The sequence below is a fragment of the Penicillium nucicola genome (genome assembly GCF_028828085.1).
Source record: "Penicillium nucicola strain IBT 29836 chromosome Unknown utg000002l, whole genome shotgun sequence".
NCBI lineage: Eukaryota > Fungi > Ascomycota > Eurotiomycetes > Eurotiales > Aspergillaceae > Penicillium > Penicillium nucicola.
In genome coordinates, this window is record NW_026643126.1 from 198,795 (window position 1) to 220,093 (window position 21,299).

At 50.0% G+C, this 21,299-nt stretch overlaps 9 protein-coding genes across 9 annotated transcripts; 3 read left to right on the forward strand and 6 right to left on the reverse strand.

The window, feature by feature from the left end:
• Positions 1–439: 439 nt before the first annotated feature.
• On the reverse strand, positions 440–1,493 carry N7511_001825 (uncharacterized protein; the record flags this gene model as incomplete). Its single annotated transcript, XM_057124250.1, has 2 exons — positions 440–1,017; positions 1,079–1,493. The coding sequence occupies 2 exons, from the start codon at positions 1,491–1,493 to the stop codon at positions 440–442; spliced, it is 993 nt and encodes a 330-aa protein (XP_056986409.1).
• A 1,863-nt stretch (positions 1,494–3,356) lies between these two features.
• Positions 3,357–7,073, forward strand: N7511_001826 (uncharacterized protein; the record flags this gene model as incomplete). The annotated part of the gene is made up of 8 exons (XM_057124251.1): positions 3,357–3,538; positions 3,613–3,637; positions 3,686–3,920; positions 3,996–4,530; positions 4,922–5,061; positions 5,206–5,389; positions 5,442–5,504; positions 5,558–7,073. The coding sequence occupies 8 exons, from the start codon at positions 3,357–3,359 to the stop codon at positions 7,071–7,073; spliced, it is 2,880 nt and encodes a 959-aa protein (XP_056986410.1).
• A 192-nt stretch (positions 7,074–7,265) lies between these two features.
• N7511_001827 (uncharacterized protein) lies at positions 7,266–9,376 on the reverse strand (the record flags this gene model as incomplete). The annotated part of the gene is made up of 5 exons (XM_057124252.1): positions 7,266–7,828; positions 7,884–8,839; positions 8,884–8,946; positions 8,996–9,212; positions 9,268–9,376. The coding sequence occupies 5 exons, from the start codon at positions 9,374–9,376 to the stop codon at positions 7,266–7,268; spliced, it is 1,908 nt and encodes a 635-aa protein (XP_056986411.1).
• A 312-nt stretch (positions 9,377–9,688) lies between these two features.
• On the forward strand, positions 9,689–11,824 carry N7511_001828 (uncharacterized protein; the record flags this gene model as incomplete). Its single annotated transcript, XM_057124253.1, has 3 exons — positions 9,689–10,246; positions 10,320–11,326; positions 11,386–11,824. 3 exons carry the CDS (start codon positions 9,689–9,691, stop codon positions 11,822–11,824), a joined length of 2,004 nt encoding a protein of 667 aa, XP_056986412.1.
• A 280-nt stretch (positions 11,825–12,104) lies between these two features.
• On the forward strand, positions 12,105–14,246 carry npl4 (nuclear protein localization protein 4; the record flags this gene model as incomplete). Its single annotated transcript, XM_057124254.1, has 4 exons — positions 12,105–12,203; positions 12,273–12,403; positions 12,456–13,911; positions 13,965–14,246. The coding sequence occupies 4 exons, from the start codon at positions 12,105–12,107 to the stop codon at positions 14,244–14,246; spliced, it is 1,968 nt and encodes a 655-aa protein (XP_056986413.1).
• Positions 14,247–14,633: 387 nt separating this feature from the next.
• Positions 14,634–14,954, reverse strand: N7511_001830 (uncharacterized protein; the record flags this gene model as incomplete). Its single annotated transcript, XM_057124255.1, has 1 exon — positions 14,634–14,954. The coding sequence occupies one exon, from the start codon at positions 14,952–14,954 to the stop codon at positions 14,634–14,636; it is 321 nt and encodes a 106-aa protein (XP_056986414.1).
• Positions 14,955–15,278: 324 nt separating this feature from the next.
• Positions 15,279–16,927, reverse strand: N7511_001831 (DUF2417 domain-containing alpha/beta hydrolase; the record flags this gene model as incomplete). The annotated part of the gene is made up of 2 exons (XM_057124256.1): positions 15,279–16,706; positions 16,769–16,927. 2 exons carry the CDS (start codon positions 16,925–16,927, stop codon positions 15,279–15,281), a joined length of 1,587 nt encoding a protein of 528 aa, XP_056986415.1.
• A 261-nt stretch (positions 16,928–17,188) lies between these two features.
• Positions 17,189–18,845, reverse strand: N7511_001832 (uncharacterized protein; the record flags this gene model as incomplete). The annotated part of the gene is made up of 3 exons (XM_057124257.1): positions 17,189–18,647; positions 18,697–18,738; positions 18,790–18,845. The coding sequence occupies 3 exons, from the start codon at positions 18,843–18,845 to the stop codon at positions 17,189–17,191; spliced, it is 1,557 nt and encodes a 518-aa protein (XP_056986416.1).
• Positions 18,846–19,703: 858 nt separating this feature from the next.
• On the reverse strand, positions 19,704–20,963 carry N7511_001833 (NAD(P)/FAD-dependent oxidoreductase; the record flags this gene model as incomplete). Its single annotated transcript, XM_057124258.1, has 2 exons — positions 19,704–20,686; positions 20,735–20,963. 2 exons carry the CDS (start codon positions 20,961–20,963, stop codon positions 19,704–19,706), a joined length of 1,212 nt encoding a protein of 403 aa, XP_056986417.1.
• Positions 20,964–21,299: the final 336 nt, after the last annotated feature.

The following is a 21,299-nucleotide window of genomic DNA, read 5'->3' on the forward strand; positions in this document are numbered from 1 at the left end:
CGACGCGATCACGACACTCTTGGGTTCAAAATTTCAGCGAGAAGATATTGCACCCGGCGGATGAGTTCTGTTGTGAGGAGAATTGATATCGAGGAAGCAGGGAGAGGTGCAAAGGTGTGAGTAATGTTCTGTGTTGTAAAAGAGCTGTCCAGGATGATCTCTGGTTCTCGCCTTAGAAATCAGGTGGCAAACGTTTGACTGGTTTGCATTTGTCATTGGCCAACCTTCGAGAGTACTTACTTCCTTTTCTTTCTTTTTGATTCAGTTTACTGCTATTTACAATCAATACTGTTGTCTCATGCTATCTAGGCCTATGAGATATGGTCGTCATCTTAAATTTGAACTACACTTTCATTTTCGAATCAACTCCTAGCAGTGCTATATATAACTCTATACCGATATGAAATTCGACTTTCTAGAACTAGCAAATGCTCTAAACCTATTCTTTCTGATAAAATCCAAGCTGCTGATCCATCACTTCCTTGATCATCATCTCATGTGAGCGCCATTTAATCCCAAGCTCGGTTTCCGCCTTGGTGGTATCGAGTGGTTGCCAGGCAATTCGAATATCCTCGGTGACCTGGGCTCCAGAATCAGGATACAATCTCTTCGCAATGCTTGCAAATTCAGGAACAGGGTCGATGGGCGCAGCCAGCAAATACTTCGAGCCATCAGGAATTTTCGGGTCCAACACTTTGACGTGCACCTCGGCCACGTCCTGGACATGAACACCACCGCTTCCACTGGGATTGTTTCGCATCATCAGACTCCAGAGAAGACCATTGGATCCCGATAAAACTTGCTCGGCCGAGGTCTGCACAAGGTTGTGTCCCCAGACAAATACTGGGTGCAGAGTGACCAATGCATAATGCGGCTTAGCTGCTGCCCGGAAATCCCAGGTTGCTTTGTTGGCAAGGAGCTTGGAAGCCCGGTATAGAAGCATGGGTGTTGCTGCTGGGTTTTCGGGATCTTCAAATGACCCGTTCTCGTCGACGGAGAAGTCCCAGTCATTGTCCTCTAGAATCTCATTAACATCCTGCTGGTAGGGGATTCGGGGGCAGCCCCAAGACCATCTTACCTTTGACTACTCCTCCAGCCGGAATGCCATTCAAGGGCACCAAAGCAGCAACAGAGGAAGTCACGACCACCTTTTTGATGCTTGGAACCTTGGCTGCTGACTCCAGCAAGGAAGTCGTACCTTTCACAGCCGGCGTGAAGTACGTCTCCTTGTTGGTTCCATGAGTTAGAGGGGATGCCAGATGAAAGACAAAATCCACTCCTTCTAGCTTGCCATCGAATGCCGTTTCACTGGTGAGATCTGGAATGATAACATATTCGACTTGATCGCTGTATTCGGAAAGGACGGACTGCAGCTGTTCCGAGGGCTTGCGCAGACAAACTCGCAGTTGATGACCGGCCTTGACAGCTTCGAGAGCCACGGCGCTGCCAATGAAGCCAGTGGCCCCGGTGATGAAGATCAATCCCTTCGACATGGTGATGTGTGCTTTTTTGCGTGCTGCGGGGTATAAGAAGAGACTAAGAAACTAACAGAATAAGTTCTGGGGCCGTTCTGCCCCTCACTTATATATGCATCGATTGAGCTTATGGATTGTTCATCGCGATAATGGAGAACGGTGCAATTAAGCCCCGATCGGGGCGGACCCGAGAATTTGATAGATGGTGGCGTGACGCATTAAGACATCCAAGATCATTGCAGCTCATTATTTGCTGGTTAGACTCTCCACAGAAATTGCTTGATATTGTAATCTGAAGCTCGACCGAGGTTGATGAAATGATCAAATCCGATCAATGCCACTTCATTGCGTCGTCAATGAAATGCACAATTTTATATCGTACGGAGTTTTCTGTGAAGTCATGTATAGCCATGCATAGCCAATGCATTTCTGAGCGATCATCCTGTCTGTAATGTTTTGTAAAAGGGCTGCTCTTTCCAAGACTATAAGAGCTATTCCACAGAAACTAGCCGGTGACATAACCAACAAGCCTCAAAATGCTGTGAGATACATCAAACGTAGTCCGAAGACTATTACTCCTGAGAAAAAACGACCAAGTCAATGATCAAATTTCCCGTATCCTACGAGCAAACTGTTTTCTCCATCCAGGGCCTACTTCATCCCGGATGTCCTCGGCAGATTTTCAATCAGCGGCGAAAGGCAACCAAAATTCTGCCGCCTGGACGAGTTTCGACGTCGTTCGTGCTTACCAAGCCAACCGAGCTTCTCGACAGGGACCGGCATTGATTATATTCTCATTGTAAATAATCTGGATCCAGTGTTTGAGGCACGAGAATGGAATCCAAATCTTTCATCGCCAAAGCTTTGATGACTCCCCGGAAGGAAGGGTCCGTGACGCTGTAGCGACCAAAGCTGTAGTGACCACGGAGAAGCGTGGTATACATTAGCATGGACATATTGGCCGATCGTCTCCTGATCATCGCCTCTAGACCGAGCTAGTGTTTCAAAAAAGAAGCGTCCAGTGTCCGGCTGGCATGAATTGGGGATCGCCTCCATTGCTCAAAAGCTAATAGCTTGAGCATGGTTCGCACCGTTGAACCGAAGAGTAAAATGAGAGAAGCCTGCAGAGGTCAGCGCTCTGGAATCCAAGACCAGGGGCGGAAAAGCGAATTGCCTTGGGGGCCAAAGACATCTAAACATCCCTGCTTACAGTAGAGTATAAGTTACCTAGCCTCTAGCCTCATATAATAAGCTCAATCCCAGCCAATCAACCCCGCCGTTAACCGATTTGACGATCAACGATCTTCGGACAGATCGAAGAAAAAAGCAAACCTGGGTCCCAAGCCAAATCGTAGCGATGTGCCGTTCCTGTCCACCGGGGCAAACATGACGCAGGATGCGCGAGGCGTCGAGCATACGAGGGTGATCGGCTGAGAAAACTCTGCGAGTATCACGGGGTGCATTCCTGCTTATGCAGATCAAGCCAATTGGATTTCCTGATTCCACGACGCTGTTCAGATGAGGGAACCCGGGGCGGATGTCTACCGGTTCCCCGTGGGCGCTTGGAGACCTGGGCGTTCCCCCAGTATACAATAGACACCAGCACGTAGAGAGGTATGAGGCATCACGAGAGCCGAGAGGAATGCAAGGATCAGCCGTTTGGGTACTTTGGAAATCTCAGGCGGGACTCCTGCCGCAACACCCCGCACATTGTATCCAATACTGATCGACTATTCACGCCAAGGGGCAAGATGAGATGTGCATCGGTTCACGGCGTATCTGTTTACAGTCCACGTGACAGGTGCCAAAACAGGAAAGCCCATTCCCCCACAGATTCTCTTCTTCATTTCTTTCGATTCACAGACAATCGGGGAGCACACCATGTTCTCGGCTGCCAGTGCACTGTTTCGTCGACGGGATCGCAACCCCACCTCGGAGAGTGCCTATGAGGTGCCCTTTTACACAAATGCGGCATACTATCCAAATTGGAGAATCTATCGAAAGGAGCCTCCCTCGTCATTGAGACTGGGGTTTATATCACATGTGTTCTATGCATTTGCTTGGTATGAACAGCCAATCATGCTGACCCCGTGTGCGAGATTGGCTGACGCGCTAACCTCGAACTGGTCCCCTGCAGGGTGAAAGAAGACGGCACGGTTTATGTAGGTCAAGAATTGCTTCCTCGTTGAATAATTGCTGATGCAGTGCAGTTGAGTGATGAGTGGGCAGATACCCAGATGCCGGTGGACGGCACCGAGGGATGTCTGCGGGCTTTCGTCCAGCTGAAGCAGCAGTATTCTCAGATGAGAGTCATCCTCTCGGTTGGTGGAGGGGGCAAAGGCAGTGAGAACTTTGCTTCAGTTGCCCGCAATAAAGCTACACTGGAGACGTTTGTGAGTACCGCGCGAGGACTAGTGGATCAGTTTGGACTTGACGGTATCGACGGTAAGCTCCCTCTGTTGTCCTTCGAGGACTTGCCGGTGATTTGGAGAGCTAGCTGATGATGTGGTTGCTGTGCAGTTGACTGGGAGCACCCGGCGGACTCCAAACAAGGAAAAGATTATGTCCGTATGCTTGCACGCCTACGCGAAGTGCTTCCTGCCCCGCGATACGTCCTCGCTACCTGTCTTCCTGCTGGTCAGTGGGCTCTGCGGAACATCGATCTTCGCGCGGCATCCAAATATTTGGATATGTTGAACCTGATGGCATATGATTTTGCTGGTCCATGGGACCCTGAAACCGGCCATCACGCCAAGCTCTCCGGTCCTGGAGTATCGGGAGAGTCGGCTGTGGACTATGTAGTTTCCCAAGGAGTACCTCGTCGAAATGTGATCCTCGGTGTTCCAGTCTATGGGCGATCTTTCTTAGGTAGCACTGGACCGGGTCAACGATACACTGGTCACGGAGGAGAGGAAGGCGTCTTTGATTATCGCGATTTGCCGCGGCCCGGAACCCAAGAATGCCACGACAAGCAGGCTGCTGCCTCGTTCTGTGTTGGAGCCGATGGAGGATTTGTGACCTATGATTCTCCGGAGACCGTGCAGCAGAAAGCAAAGTATGTGACCTTGTCGAAGCTAGGCGGACTGTTTTATTGGCATGTCTGCTCTGACGCTCGTGGACCAAGAAGTCTGATCGAAACCGGTTACAACACACTCCACGATATGTGAATGCCATCCGATCCCCAGCAAAACAAAAGTCTGCGTTTTAGGTGGAGAAAATAATTATTCTATTGAAGATGGTCCATTATGTAGACCGGCAAGCCTGCAAAGAGGTCTAGGACGACTTAATACCGATGGGATCGATGGGACCAATGAATTCTGGATTTCTAGCCCAGGAATACATCTAATATATCCGAAAAATCCCAGTATTCCATGCATATTCGGCGCTTTTTCGGAGTCTACACAAGCATCAAGGGGGAACCGAGGTCCAACATGGAACCGTTTAAGTAAGCTTCCTCCCCCGCGTTTTGAGGCTGCGAACATCCCATACGATATCACTTCCATAGTTCCTCAACAATCTCGCCTGAACATGTCTCCCTCGGTCCCTCAGCCGGCGACTGCAGATATCGGCTCTATCACCGAGCCTGGTAAGCTGGAAAATTCATATACTTCGGATACAAGTCTTCACCGGGCACTTTCATGTTGGTACTCCTTTTCTTACTTTCCTACACAATAAGATGTAGGATTAACTCTTGCAGGGTATCTTCCATCCACTACACTAAAATCAGTAGAGCCACATTTCACCAAGCTCGGTGCCGAGGCTATCTCGGATCAGATCCGCGAGTGGAGTGCAGATGCTGAGCGCAATCAACCCTACGTGAAGAGTCATAATGTTTGGGGTAAACGATATGACTATGATCGATTGGTGACCACTAATGGTTGGAAACAACTCGGCAAATGGGGCGCTCGGAATAAGTATGGACTATAAATCAGACTACGAAGCTGTTGTCTGACTGGGTTCCATTAGAATTGTTTCTGCAGGCTATGATCCAGCCTTGGGGGTGGATAGACGAACGGTTCAATATGCACTGTGAGTACTATCTCTTGATATTTGAAACCGTGGCCACTGACTATCGACGATAGGAATTATCTTTACTCTCCTTCTTCGGGTCTCTACTCGTGTCCAATGAGTATGACTGATGGGGCTGCTTTTATTCTATCTTCTAGAATCGGAAAGCTTCCAGCCAATCACCCCTTTCATGCTGCCTTTCAAGGGCTGACTTCGGAGGGCGATGATCATTGGACTTCTGGCCAGTGGATGACCGAGAGAGCTGGTGGAAGTGACGTACAGAACACCGAGACCTGGGCTTCATACTCCCCACTAGCCAAGGATGTAGGTGTTGATCCTCTTGGTGATGGAGACTATCTTATCGATGGATTTAAATTCTTTTCATCGGCGACAGATGCCAACCTGGCTCTTCTGCTGGCCAAAACTCCCTCTGGAAATCTGAGTACATTCCTCGCACCACTTCGACGAACTGTTGTTGGACCCGATGGTGTCTCTAAGATCGTATCAAATGGAGTCAGGATCCACCGTCTGAAGAACAAATTAGGAACAAAAGAGCTACCAACTGCGGAATTGGAGCTCAAGGGTATGCGGGCTCATCTGGTTGGGGAGTTGGACCAGGGTATTGTCACCATCGCCCCCCTGCTCAATGTGACCCGCATTCATACCTTTGTCGGGTCCCTCGCCGGCTGGCGTCGGGCTATCAGTATTACGAAAAGCTTCGCCAAGGCCCGGACGACCGTCGGGGAGCCTCTCTGGCTCATTCCCATGCATTTGCGACTGTTGGCGGACTTGGAAGTGAAACATCGCGGTGGCATGGCACTATCCTGGTTCACGGTCGCTTTGTTCGGTATTGTGGAGAACAGATCGACGGCTTCTACGAAACTGGCGCATCTTCCACAGCCTGGGAAGGAAGCCGAGGTAGTCTTTCGTACTTTGACCGCCACCGCAAAGGCCGTTGTAAGCAAGATGGCTACTCTCGGCATCATCGAATGCCAGGAGTCCATGGGTGGAGTCGGTTACATGGACGAGGCTGATGAGCCCGAGTTCAACATCTCTCGCATTTTGCGGAATACAACGGTGAACTCAATCTGGGAAGGGACTACCAATGTGCTCGCCAGTGAGATGGTTCGATTCCTTCTCAAGAAGGACAACTTGAACCTCTTCAGAGTGTGGTTTGATCGTACTTTGGCCTTGATTCAAACACCTGCTCTACGCGATACTTTAACTTCTGCCTGGTTTGCACTTCGCGCTAGGTTTTCAAATAACGATCCTGCTGCGATAGTCGCTGATGCGCGTCGGTACATGTTCACACTTGCGTGGATCATTTCGGGAGCACTTCTAGCACTGGACTCTGAACGTGACCGTGACTCTGTAACCACAGAGATTGCCCGTCGCTGGATCCTGAGTGCCGAGGGTGGCGTGGGTGACATGGTATTCCATGACATTGTTACAGCCCATGATGCTGCTAGCACTGCTTCTTCGGGTGAGGAGCATCTACAGTGGGACTGCCGCATTGCCTGGGGAGTTGAGTTGCCGGTCAATCGTGCGTCTGGGCATAGATCGTTGCAAAATTCAAGTGCAAAGCTTTAACCAGGAAAGCCAGGATCCAACCAAACCAAGCATCTAAATGTTGCCACACTCTCTTGCCTAATTTCTTGTTCTATTATTCATCCCCATCAGAATAGCCAATTCATAGTTTCCATCATTGCCATATTTGCATCTTGAACTTCAGATTGCTATCTTGTTATTTGCCACTCAAACCCCCTATTTACATAGCTTGAATCAAATCTTAGCCCGATATCCTGTCGACGAGTCCATCGGAAGGTCAGTTCCCCAAACAATGCGACAGTCCCAAATAGTCCGGCATTGGTCACTCGTAACCCGAGGCTGGGCTGCAGGGCGCTGATATAGAAGTTCCGCAAATGCGAATTCTGCTGGTACACCTTGGCCATCAAGGACCCATCTTTGAGCTACCTCAGAGGCAATCTCGTCACCATCTCGTTGAGCATCCATGGCGAGCAATACACCACTGATCACCCACGCAAGAGTGAACATTATCTGACGACCAACTCCGAGAACACCTGCCAGGCGACGACTATCTTGACCAGCTGCGAGCTTTTTCTCTAGAGCTACCCAGACATTCTGTAGAGTGGTTCTTAGTTTATTGTCAGTTATATGGTCGAGAGAATCGTTGACCCAGGCACTGAAGGCATCCAAGTTGCGGTGATTCGTCAGGTGCCTCACTGTCTCGCTGGCGAGAACATTCGTGGTTCCCTCCCAGACACTGTTGCTAGCTGTGTCGCGCCATAGCCGGCTCACATTCAACTCAGGTTCTTCAGGCTCATCTGCGGACTGGTCAGTAACTGAATGAAGGATTGTATGTAGAGTAGAAAGACTCACCCATATATCCAACACCCCCCATTGCTTCCTGGCATTCTTGGAATGCTAATGTGGATGATTTGCAGATCACGGCTTTGGATGTAGACGTCAGAGCCCGCAGAACAATTGTTGCTGTGGCGGGAGATCTAGCGAGAACATTGTAATGTGCAGGCAGCGGCGTAGGAAACCCGTTGTCCACAAATCCGAGCAGCGATGATGTGAAGAAAGCTAACTGGAGCCAGCCTCTATGCTTTACTTCCAGCTGAGCAAGCACATTCAAATGCATTGGGAACGTCCACAGTGGCTGATCAATGGTCTTGCGAGCAAGGGCAAAGGCTTTGGCAATATCCATGGCGCGACGCAGACAAGAAACAGCCGTGATAAAGTTATGAGTGCGTGTCGTGTTCAGTAGCAAGGCAATCGTTGCGATGCCGCGATCTTTCTTGCCGATTAAATGGGCGCGGACGTCTTGGAGCTCAATCTCAGCTGTGGGCAGCTCTTTTGTGCCCATCTTGGTCTTCAGACGATGGATGCGGATTCCATTTGATACTTGCTTCTTCTTCCCACTGGCATCAGTGACTGTGACAGATGTTGGTGCCACGAATAGGGACAACTCCCCGGACTCGGTCTTCGCAAGAAGCAAAACAATATTACAATCGGTTGCGCTGCAGAAGAATTTGAACCCCGACACGAGGTAATCTCCTTCTTCCATGTTACCAAAGCGACCAGTCTTCGATTGCAGTGGAGAATAGACCGCGACCGTCTCGCTGTTTCGCACATCGCTGCCACCTGGACGCTCGGTCATCCATTGCGCGGATATCCAGTTGTTCTTGCGAGCAATCAGACGTGCGTAGAGTTCATGAAATGGATGATCGGAAGGCAGATCTTGAATCTCATGTCGAACTAGACGTGCAGCCCCCGAGGTCATTGAGACAGGACATGAATAGGCAGCAGAGGACGCCGAAAAGATATAGTTACTGGACTGTCAGTATCGTCCATTCATCGTCATTGGATGACATACTATGCATGCTGCACGACTCTGCGATATGGCCCAAACTCCTCTTCATATCCGAGACCAACTACACTATACCAACTGTCAGTGTATGAAGCAGAAAAGTGTGAAGCAATCTCACCCGTTCTTAATCCCCCATTGTCCCAGCTTTTTCCAACCATCGCTAGTTATCAGGTAGTCGGTATCATACCGCGCTCCCCACACATTACGAGTCTTGATGTATGGCAACTGTGTCTCTGCATTTCCAATCAAACGGTTGGTATCATCGGAAATTGCCTCGCATCCAAAGGTTTGCAGGTCAGGCAAGATCTTCGATAAGACCTCACGGGGTAGATGCCCTATTTGACCATGTCAGTGTATCATACTTGTCAAAATGATCATTAAGAAACAGACATTGGAGGATTCGAAGAAAAGCCTCATCCGAGACACCTGGATTCTTCAACGCTGGCGTCGAGAGAATGAATCCCTGGTCCACAGTAGAGGGCTTGAACGAGATCGTCATGTCTATAACAATAGGCAAAGGAAGCAGTCTTATGGAACACAGGCTTCCACAAGTACAATTTTATACTTCATCTCTCACATCTGTTCGTCTCCCCCGTGCGGGGATTGATCTTGATCTACAACACAAGCCGAGAACCGTTACCGATGCACCGACAATCGCCGAAGAGTACCGTTAAGGGAGTCTGGAGAGATCGATCTGGGGTTGCATTGGTATGTGCCGACTGCCGATGGACTATTAATGTGACTGTTCGAAGCCTGCATTTGCTCTCATTCACATTTGGTGACTGTTATTGGAAATCATCTCCCAAGAACCATGACCGAATCATCGAAAATGAAGCCTATTTGGCAACCTACCTTGCCCCAGCATCAGATTCCGATGAACATCTATCGAGCGCATGTCAACCAAAAGTTCAAGCAGCGACTGAGCTCCTCTCAGGAACTGCATCAATGGTCTGTCGACAATTTGCAAGATTTCTGGCTCGATCTTCATCAGTATACGGGCATTATTCCATCCTTGCCTCCGACGATGACATCTGCTTTTGATGATAGTGCGCCTATGGAAACTGTGCCAGAGTTCTTCCGTGGAGCATGTGTCAACTATGCTGAGAATGTGCTCTCGGGCCGGGACTTGGATAAGACTGCGCTTGTTGGAGTTCGCGAGGGCCATGACTTGAACGGCGAGGTTTGGACGTGGGGATTGTTGAGGGAGAATGTTCGAAAGGCGAGGAGTGCTCTGCTTCAACTTGGAATCAAGGAAGGTGACCGGGTGGCTGCAATTATATCCACAAGCGTTTGGTCAGTGGGCCTTTTCCTGGCGACAGCAAGCATTGGAGCCATTTGGACTAGTATTGCGCCGGATTTGGGCAACGAAGTAAGTTGGTCACCAAACATACGCACATTTGGGGGCTAATCCAAGATGACAGGGCTGTATATCCCGATTGCAGCAAGTGACTCCTCGGATTCTATTTGCTGATGGCGAGTCAACATACAAGGGAAAAATGAGATCAAATGTTCTCAAGATACATAACATCTTCACGGCCATGAAAGTCAAGCCACAGGTATTCTTAATTCCTATCACTGGCGCTCATGAACCGGCTTTCCCAAGCCTTGACACGTTCCTCGCGAAGTCACTACAAGAAGAACCAATTGACTTTAAAAGAGTATCCTATTCTCATCCCCTCTATATCCTCTATACGAGCGGTACTACTGGCCAGCCAAAGTGTCTGGTCCATAGCCACAGTGTCATTCTACAACACAAGAAGACGTCTGTGCTGCACAACTCGCTCGTGCCCGAAGATGTCGTCTTCCAATATAGCAGTACCTCGTGGGTATTGTGGAACATTATGATTGGCCATCTCTCAGTAGGCCCAACGTTGATTCTGTACGATGGATCGCCTTTGTGGCCCAGCGCGAAAGAAATGGCAAAGATCGTGGAGTATCATCGGGTCACTTACTGGGGTTGCTCGCCTCGCTACCTGCAGGAACTGGAGATGACCGGGTGTGTTCCAAAGAGTGAGTTTGATCTGTCATCTCTCCGTATGGTTCAAACGGGAGGCTCGCATCTTGGTGAAGATCAATATCAATGGTTTTACCGTGCATTCCCGCCCACTGTCCATCTGACTAGTGTTACTGGAGGCACTGATCTGGTGACTTCTTGGATCGGGACTGACCCCGCTGGTCCGTTGTATTCGGGAGAAATCCAGCTGCCGATGTTGGGACAGGATGTAGATATTGCGGATCCTGTCACTGGAGAATCGATCAAAGAGTCCGGTAGACATGGAGAGTTTGTTTGTCGCAAGCCATTCCCATCCATGCCTGTCTTTTTCTGGGGCGATGAAAATGGAGCAAGATACAAGGCTACTTATTTTGACAAGTTTGAGAACTGCTGGGCCCAGCATGACTGGGCTAGCTATAACCCGCAAACAAAGGGCTGGCAGATCCATGGCAGGAGGTATGATTGTCCCCGTCAAGTTTTCGTGTGGTAGGTCACATACTCACAGCATTCTACAGCGATGGTGTTCTGAACCCACAAGGGATTCGATTCGGAAGCTCTGATATCTACTCAATCACCGAGTCTGCCCCTTTCAACTCGGTGATCTCTGCCACTCTATGCGTTGGTCGGAGAAGACCTCATGATTCAGATGAAGTGGTCTTTCTGTTTGTGGTCATGCAGTCTGGCAACTCATTTACAGGCCAACTAGCAGTCGAGCTGAAGGATGCAATTCGTAATGGGTTGAGCGGTAAACATGTTCCTCGCTTCGTCATTGGAGTGAAAGAAATTCCCATGACGGTAAATGGCAAGAAAGTTGAGACCTTGATCAAACAGGTCATCTCTTCTGGTCAATTGCCAAAAACTATCAGTAGCACCGTGGCGAATCCAGGGTGTCTCGATCATTTCAGGCAGTATTATGAGCTTGAGGTACAAAGTGCCAACAGAGGCAAGCTATAGTCGGGATAATATAGTCACATAGCAGAAGGACCCAAGTGACCATAGAGATATTTCTAGAAATAGCAATCAAATTGACTTCAAGATGAACAACAACCCGATGACTTCTCACGAGGGAACTAAGATCAAGAGTTGGCAGCGTGGGGTTGTTCACCGCCCTGAGAATGGGCAGATGGCCCACCGCCCGACTTGTGACGTGACCAGGGAAGCTTCGTGTTGAGCTCTTCCGTATCGGCGACTCCATCCTTTATCAACTCTTCTCGAGATCCTGGATTTCTCAGTCATGGCATCACAGCCGATTATTTTACGGTTTGAGAGCCGTAATGGGCAGTTCCGATTCTCAGTTAGCCCGCAGGAACTCTTCCCGTCCCTCCATCAAAAGGTATTGTTGTCGCTGTCTTCTCATAAATGCATGGCTCAGTGCAGGAGCTGATCTTACTGCGTGCGATAGATCCTGGAACAGCTTCCGGCAAACGTCGATTCCTCCTCCATCGTCATCTCGAACAAACCCATCGGCACAGGCGGCGAAGAGAGAGAATTGGAAGGCCTACAAGGTGTCTCAATTCAACAAGTCGGACTCAAGTAAGTATAGATTTTTGCCGAGATTGCCCGGAAGTTGCTTATGCTCCCAAAGACATGGCGATAAGCTCTTCATTGGGTACCAGGAACAGACACAACAGAATGGACTATCGAATGGTGACACACCTACCGCTCCGGAGCGACGATTAAATGGAGCTCCGATCCCCCAGCAAGAGACTGTTCCGATTCGTCCTCAGCCATCCTCTTCCGCAACAATCAAGAACCCGTGGGACGTGGTGAAGCAATCCCCACTAGATGACCTTTTGGATAAGAAAGATGGCAAAATCAAGCGGAACATGGATCACAAAATGTGTAAGCATGGCCCTCGAGGCATGTGTGATTACTGCATGCCGCTCGAACCATACGACACAAAATACATGGCGGAGAAGAAGATCAAGCATCTTTCTTTCCACTCATATCTGCGGAAGATCAACGCTGCAACCAATAAGCCCGAGATGGGAACCTCCTTCATGCCACCGCTCAATGAACCATACTACCGAGTGCGAACTGATTGTCCATCGGGGCATTCGCCATGGCCGGAGGGTATTTGCACAAAGTGTCAACCCAGTGCTATCAGTCTGCAACCCCAGGAGTTTCGCACGGTCGACCACGTAGAGTTCTCCTCTCCCGACCTCATCAATTCTCTTCTTGACTTTTGGCGAAAATCTGGTGCCCAGCGCCTCGGCTTTTTATACGGAACCTATGAGGAGTACACGGAAGTACCGCTGGGTGTCAAGGCTGTTGTACAAGCAATCTACGAACCCCCACAAATGGGCGAAGTCGATGGCGTAACACTTCACGATTGGCACAACGAAAAGGAAGTGGATGAGGTGGCCAGTCTTTGCGGATTGCAAAAGGTTGGTGTTATATTTACTGATCTTCTCGATGGCGGCCAAGGAGACGGTTCGGTGGTATGCAAGCGCCACATCGACTCATACTTCCTGTCATCGCTGGAAATTGCCTTTGCCGCACGCCTTCAGGCACAAAATCCCAAATCAACCAAATGGAGTCGCACGGGACGCTTTGGTTCCGACTTTGTCACATGTGTGCTCAGCGGTGATGAAACAGGTGCTATTAGCATCAGCTCCTACCAAGCCTCTGTTTCTGCGGTCGAGATGGTTCGTGGAGATATCATTGAGCCCTCCGCTGACCCGTCTGTGATGCTGGTACAATCCGAGACCGACGAGGATGTTGGCGCCAGAACTCGATATATCCCCGAGGTTTTCTATCGCCGTATTAACGAGTACGGTGCCAGTGTTCAAGAGAACGCCTCGCCAAGCTTCCCAGTGGACTTCCTTTTAGTTACTCTGACTCATGGATTCCCCACAGAGTCATCCCCATTGTTCACCAACAGTCGCTTCCCCATCGAAAACCGCGAAATCATCGGCGAAAGCCAAGAGCTACGACATGTTGCTCAGAAACTTATGCTTGGAGACCCCCAAAAGGCCATCCAAGGGGTATCTGACTTCCACCTGCTCTGCTTCTTGCACGGACTCAGCACCTTCAACAAGGTCTGTTCCCTTCCTTGCGCGACTCAACCTCAGATACTAACCGAATTTCACAGGACGAGGAATCCCTCCTCTGCCGTGTCTCGAAAACACAATCACCGGCCGAAGGAATGCAACTGTTGAATACCTCAGGATGGGCGACGTTGATGACTATCCTTGAGGAGAGTGGTGAGCGCCCCCCTAAGCGCCCCTGGCCCACCGCGGTTGAGTCTTCTCGCCCGGATCCCCAACCCCGAGGACGTCGCAACCCCCCTTCTTCCCATACATCACGCTCCAATACTCCTACTGCGGATGGTGAACAGCTTGCTAAGAGGTTTAAGGGAGCTAGTCTAGAGTGATTTCACTTCGTCTTATGACCGCTCGGTTTTTCATTAGTCCCCCTCCATTCGATCGTCTTCCCATCGTGTTATCTGGGAACTGTGAAGTGGAGGAAATTTCACCTCAATTTCGCCTCAGTGTACCAATGATCCCCACGTCTGCGGTGGAGTTTAACTGGATTGGGCGAGGGTTATATGGCCTAGGAGTAGGCTTAATTTTACTGCATTGAGATCCAATGACCTGCATTGTATCTACATTCATAGGACTACCAGTAATTGTTTGCGATGCAAAGCGCAGTATTTTTTATGCAGTCTTGAGCATTGAAATGATAACACCGGATTTTTCAAGCCTATTTCTCTCGTCAATAGAATACTCTACGCAACAAACAACTTGCACTCACAACTTGCCTATGACTTATGGTCACCTCGACTCATCCTTCTCTTCACTGCATTCCAGAAGCCTGGTTTCTCAGATTTGATCAAATCAGCCTCTGTCAGCAATGCCTCTGCTTTGGCCTCGGTCGACTTCGGGGCGAGTGCCTCATTAGATTCATATTTGTTGACCTGGTGCTCAAACGAGGTTATCTCGTCAAAATCATCGTTGGATTCTCGTTCCGAGGCTTGTCGCTTCATCCGTGCTCGAGCTCGATCAGCGACTGCTTCCAATCCCCCAGATCGTGAAGCACCAGGAGCAAGTGCGCTGTAGCTGATGACTGGGGTGTCGTTCATGGGGACGCAGAAAGTATGGAGTGAAACTATCAGTGTCAGGATCCTAATAGAACAGTGGTCCATCGGTGGTTGAAGCCCTCTTATAGAAGTGTTATTCGGGTCCTATTGGACATGACGTACAGTGGACAAATCGGGCAATACACAGCCTTATACATCCAAAAACGCTCCAGATCTGCACGAATCGGGCCATGGCATCCATGGGTGAGCCGAAACGTTCCATGGTTGACGCCGATCTCTCAATTCGTACAAGTTCATTCTGAAGTATGGACTAAATTAAACCAGTTTCCCAAACTTTCCCGCCTAACTCCGATCAAAATCAATGGCTCATTGGCCAATTGCCTGGCCTGCTTCAATAAGCTCCTTGAGCCGTTTCTCAATCACCGTCCGCCCTTCGCCAGTCATCCATACATCGTGTGGCGCATCGGAGACCACGTCCCAGGAATGAAGATTATCCGTGATATGAGACAGATCCTCTTGGCGATCTGCCCAACGGGAATCTTTGCGGACCTCTTGGCCAGAACTGACAACGACAACCGGAGCATGGCCCATCTGGACATGACGGGCAGACTGCACCTCAGCGGCAGTCATAGTAACTGCAACGAGACTCTCTTGTAGCTTCGCCTTAATGAACTTTCCAGTCTGATATGCCGAACGGCCAGCAATGCGATCCAGGCGTGTGCGGCCCCGAATCAATGCCCCAGCAAGTCGGTCTAGTCCGAGTGGGGACAGAACACCACGGAACCAGAGCACAAAGCCCTTGCCTGGCTTGCCGAGTTCGTCCAGGTAGTCCTCGTGAAGCGGATCAATCATGAAAATACCACGCACTTCAAGAAGGTTGCGACTCGCAAAGAGTCTGGAATAGAGGCTTCCAACGCCTGCCGAAACGACCACCCAGGGACCAGTCTCGTCGGCGAGAGCCAGCGCCTCTGCTAGCACATCTGCCGCCATCCCTGCTGAATGTGGGGATGGGGCGTTATCTGACCAGCCGAACCCTGGTCTATCCCAGTAGCAGTACCGGTCAATAGAGCCCCGGCGGTATAGGTCATCGATAAATGGCTGCAGTGTATGTTCGACGGGGCCAGTGCCACCTTCAAGGAGGATTGTCGGCAAGTCGTGATCGGTAGTCTTGTTTCCAACACAGGCAAGATGTACTTGGTATGAATCGCCATGAACTAGATAACGCTCACCTGGTGGAGAAAGGGAAACGTCGCGAGCACGAATAATAAGTGTCGACGTGAACAAGACGACAGCGATGGCCATGATAGCAAGGAGGACCGTCTCAGCAACGACAGCCGTCCACTCCAAAATTGAGCGACGAGTCTCCTCCCGACCAGTCAGACGTTCCTCCTCTTCTTTCTTCCCCCAGGCAACGATCCGATTCAAAAGAACCTGCCAAAGAGAGATGACAGCGACCCAAACGACCGAGGCAATCCCGACCCAGCCTTCTTCCAGGCGGATCTGCGCCACGCCCAGTATGATAAACATGTTCACTAGAAGGAGTACAGCAATAAAGATACCCCAGATGGTCATCGGCTTGGAGGGTACCGCAAAGAAAAGCAGTCCCAGGACTAGATATCCAGTCGCGAGGGTGGTGTATGAAAACGCGAAGAAGCCCGATCCTCGCGGATGGATCATAGGGGGACTGACAAAGATAGATACTAACAGGAAAGTCCACCAGACGAAACTGAGTCCTAATGCTAGGACTGAGAGGGCGCGCAGAGCGCGGACACTCCATAGATTGTACGGCGATACCTGTTTCGGCGGTTGGCATATTGATTACTATTTCTTTTTTGCTCTGGATAGATGAGACTTACTGCTGGATCGTCAGGACTCAAATATCCCTCATTATGTTCAGGGAGAAGTCTTGTTCGCTCGGTAGGCTCTTGGGCTCTCTCTGGCGCATCTTGGTGTTCTCCATCTTGATTAGAGAGTCCTTCGCTCCCTGGGTCTTTGCGACCCCACAGAGACGACATCTTGATGAATAGGTATGAATTCTTCGATTCACAAATGAAGTACAAAAGGTCCAAGATACGCAAATCAAGTAAATTAAGCAGATCAAGCAGATCAAGCAGATCGGGTTCGTGAAAAAGCAAGGCAGGCCCACCTTGCGGGAATGACATCATACATTCCCTGAAGTATAACAGTCGATCGCATTTGGAGCTGCAACTCTGGCTTAACTTTTACTTCAACTGGCTGAACTTATATAGAGAGAATGTTCTATGTTGTTTCTGAAATCAGCCATATCGGACCTTCTGTGATCCATCTCCAAACCAGTCATCCAGAGCCAAAGACTCCTCTGGCTCTGCATAATTGATGATGACACTTTTGGTGGTTGTATACGCCTGATATGCCTCAATGCCATTCTCACTCCCAACCCCACTTGCACTGGTTGCTCCTCCCCAGGGGCTGCTAGGGTCATTGCGATGATGGGTATTGACCCAAGTGATGCCAGCGTTGATCTGGTCTGACACTCGGAACGATTGAGAGAGGTTGGTTGTCCATATGCCAGCCCCCAGTCCAAACTCGGTGTCATTCGCAAGAGCGATGGCTTGGGCTTCAGTGTCAAACCCAGCCACGACAATGACTGGACCAAAGGCTTCTTCGCGCCAGATAGAGGTCTTCACGATGCTGTTATTCTCCTTGCTTTGGGATACTAATAAGGTCGGCTGGTAGAAATACCCGCGGTCGAAATTGAATTCGTCCAGAGAACTGCGACCAGCCATGCGATTTGCGCCGGCAAGGGGGATCGCGTTTCCTCCGCTGAGAGCCTTTTCGACTAGATCTTCGACATGTCGCAATTGCTTTTCAGAGACGAGAGGCCCCATCATTGATTCTGGGTTGATTGGAGACCCGATGCGTCGCGTGATTCCCTCGATCTTCGCGGTGAGTTTCTGTAGCACTTCTTCCATGACGGTGTTCTCCACGATGATTCTGGTGCTAGCGACGCAAGTCTGTCCACTGGCGATAAAACTTCCAAACGCAATTCCGTTGACCGCAGCATCAATGTTGGCATCCTTGAACACGATCAGAGGCGCCTTGCCGCCTAACTCTGCGGTATATTTGGCCAAGTTTCCTCCTACAATCTTTCCAATTGCCTTCCCAGATTCAGTACCCCCAGTTACATCAACCTTTCTAACCAGGGGATGTTCCACAAGCGCTTTGCCAGTAATGGCACCATATCCAGGTAGGACGCTTAAAACTCCATTAGGAATACCCGCCTTACCCAGGATCTTCGCCAGCAACAAAGTAGTCAACGGTGTGAGCTCACTCGGCTTAATCACAACACTATTACCAGCCGCAAGCGCAGGAGCCAATTTCTTTACAGCAATCAACAGCGGATGATTGAACGGAGTAATCTGAACAACAACGCCCAGCGGCACGCGATCGACAAAGTTATGCAATTTGCCCATAGTAGGAAGAACCGATCGTTCTTCCACCCGTAGCAGCGACGCATAGTATTTGAACCATCTTGTTAACGACGGAACCTGCGCATTCATCTCTCGAATCACTCGACCGGTTTGTTTCGATTCGAGGGCTATCAGTTCGGGGAGAGCATCGGAGAGAAGTGTTGCACATTTCTCGAGTACATCTGCACGATGATGACGACTGGCTCGCGACCAAATACCCGACTTGTACACGGCGTGGGCGGCTGAGATGGCGGTTTCTATATCCTCCGGCGAGGCAGAATGGCAACTTTGATTTCTTAGATTCTGTTGTCCGTTGTTCGAGGATCTAGTCTCACTGTGCAAATATTTCTCCCGTTGCTGGGTCTTCGATGGGAATACTATGTTCTGGTCAGTCTCTGGTCCGTGTCAACAGCTCTCTGTCTACCCACATGTCTGCGTGTCCTTCCTGCTCTTGACCAGCTACCCACAAAAGATAGAGATCCATGACGCCCAAATAGAATTGTTCAATGGTCCAAAACAGCCGTGAGGAGGTGAAAAGGAAGAAGAAAGAAGCCAAGTTGCTTATCGGGAGGGGAAGGAGGGGTTTGCCCGGATTCCGCTGTGATACTCCGACAGCCATCAAATCTCTGCTTCTTCCTCTTCGACCGGAGGATCAGTGTCGGTTCATCCAGTCTGCTCAATGAGTCTCGGTCTCAGTCACATAGTCTAGTGTGTTGATACGTATACATCACACATGGATTCCCAACACCATCAAGACGATCGCACATCCTATCGCGATCTCCCAAGAGCATATAGCAGAAGAAGAACTCCTGTATTGGCGACCAACAGAGGACCCTCCCTCACAAGATGATTCTATCCTGAAGCGGAACTGGAATGACTCTACGATCTTCACAGTCACCGGTCGTGAATAAGACAATACCGGAGCTCGCGAGCTCCGTAATGAAGCTCAGAGCCTCTTCGACCTTTGCTTGCTCGGAAGTGATCACATTCCACTTCACCTTGCATAACCCGAACATTCCTGTCCCAATGGACGTGTCTGAAGAATGCCCAACGGAAACCAAGTGCCGTAGAACCGACACAAAGGATAAGAATGTTCGGCTGCACCAGTTACGGGCCGAGGCGCCGACCCACAACTAGCCGTCTACTGGTGATCTATGAATAGGGAGAGAAGAAGGAGATTGAAGCCGAATATGCTCGATGAGAGCAAGGCAGATTAAATAAGTCCCAGAAGGGGACGGCTAGAAATAGCGGGCGAATAAAAGGCTTGAAAGCCGAGACATCCATGTCTCTCAGATTTTCATCAGATCAAAGTGGCATGAATCTTAACAGGGTCGGGAAATGATTACATGCGCATAGCACGCTGCCACTCTTTCTCAAGGTTCTCACCAATGGCACGGTCAGCCTCCTTCTCAAGCTCACGGCGAGAAAGACCTTCACGCTTGGAAACCTTGGACTTGGACTCTTCGCGAGAAAGTTCAACTAAAACCAGGTCTGTTAGAAAGAGAAACTCGAGTGTGTAGAATCGAAACTTACCGTGGAGGTAGACAGCAGCCTTTTTGCCACTGAACATAGCGTGAGGCACGTTGGTGCTGCCATCACTGTTGGCGTCACCAACAGCAAAGACGCCGCTCTCGCTGGTGCGCATGGCGCTGGTGACATTGATCTTTTTGCCGTCCATGTCCAGACTCATCTTGGCAGGCAATGACGAGTACTGATCTGTGGGGACGTTGATGATGAAAGCACTACGCTCGACAGGCTCGCCAGTAGTGAAATGGACACGGAACTTATCGTATTGGGCGTGCTCGGTCTCACTGCGGTTCTGACCACCGTCCTGGAGACGCTCAATAGAGGCAATGGTGCGGTTGTCAATCTTGGTGCCCCAGGCCGCGAGCTGCTCCTTCCAGTCGGCAACCTTGGCAGTAGCCTTGGCCTCGCCTTCGGGGGTTTGGGTGCCGTTGACAAAGGCAATCATGTCGCTGTACAGAGTGTGCACCTCGAGGACGTTGGAGAGCTGCTCGCTGATATCACCGATCATGCCGAGAGGCTGGTCACGGTGCTCATAGCCATCACACCAGGGGCACCACCAGATTCCCTTTCCGAAGCCCTCTTTCAGACCAGGAGTATCGGGGAGGACGTCATAGACACCAGTTCCGAGAACAATCTTACGCGCAGTATAGGTTGTTCCGTTGGAGATCTTGACATTGAAGGAGGTGAAGTCTCCCTTGATGGGATCGATGGAATCCACAGTCTCATCTTCAATGGTGGCAGTGTCATACTTCAGGATCTGCTCACGGGCAAGCTTTCGGAAGTTGGCAGGGGGAGTGCCTGCGATTATTAGTTATGTGATGACACTTTCGACCGATCAATTCTTACCATCATTTCCAATCACATCGTGCATCTCACGGGTGGGATCATTGCGATAGTGACCACTGTCAATCATCAACGCCTTTCGACGCACACGAGAGACACCACTGAGGGCACTGAGACCGGCAGGGCCACCACCCACAACAATGACCTCGTAGTCAGTGTCGGGGATCGTCACTGCGGCAGTGGAAGCCAACAGCGAGAAGAAGGCAGAGACCAGAGTAGTAGACTTGACCATGATTGCGGCTTGGAACTCAGAGTGCGGTGGATGTCTACTCCGTCAACCAGGGGCTTTATATAGCCTTTCCCGAGTGTTTTGATCCGCATTTCACGGGTTAACCCGTGTGGGGAAACTATTACTTCGTGCGTCTGAGAATTGAGCTGAGACGATCCTTGCGATCGCCCATCCCCTTGCATGCTCATTGCATGAAGCAGACGGCACAGTCCCCACTGTCTTTGTGACTTGATTTGATTGGATGGAACTTGAAGATCAGCTCATGCATTCTGCAGTCCACGTATCACAATGCAGACTTGGAAATGAACTTGTCCCGACAGTAAAAGTCGCTGTCATAAC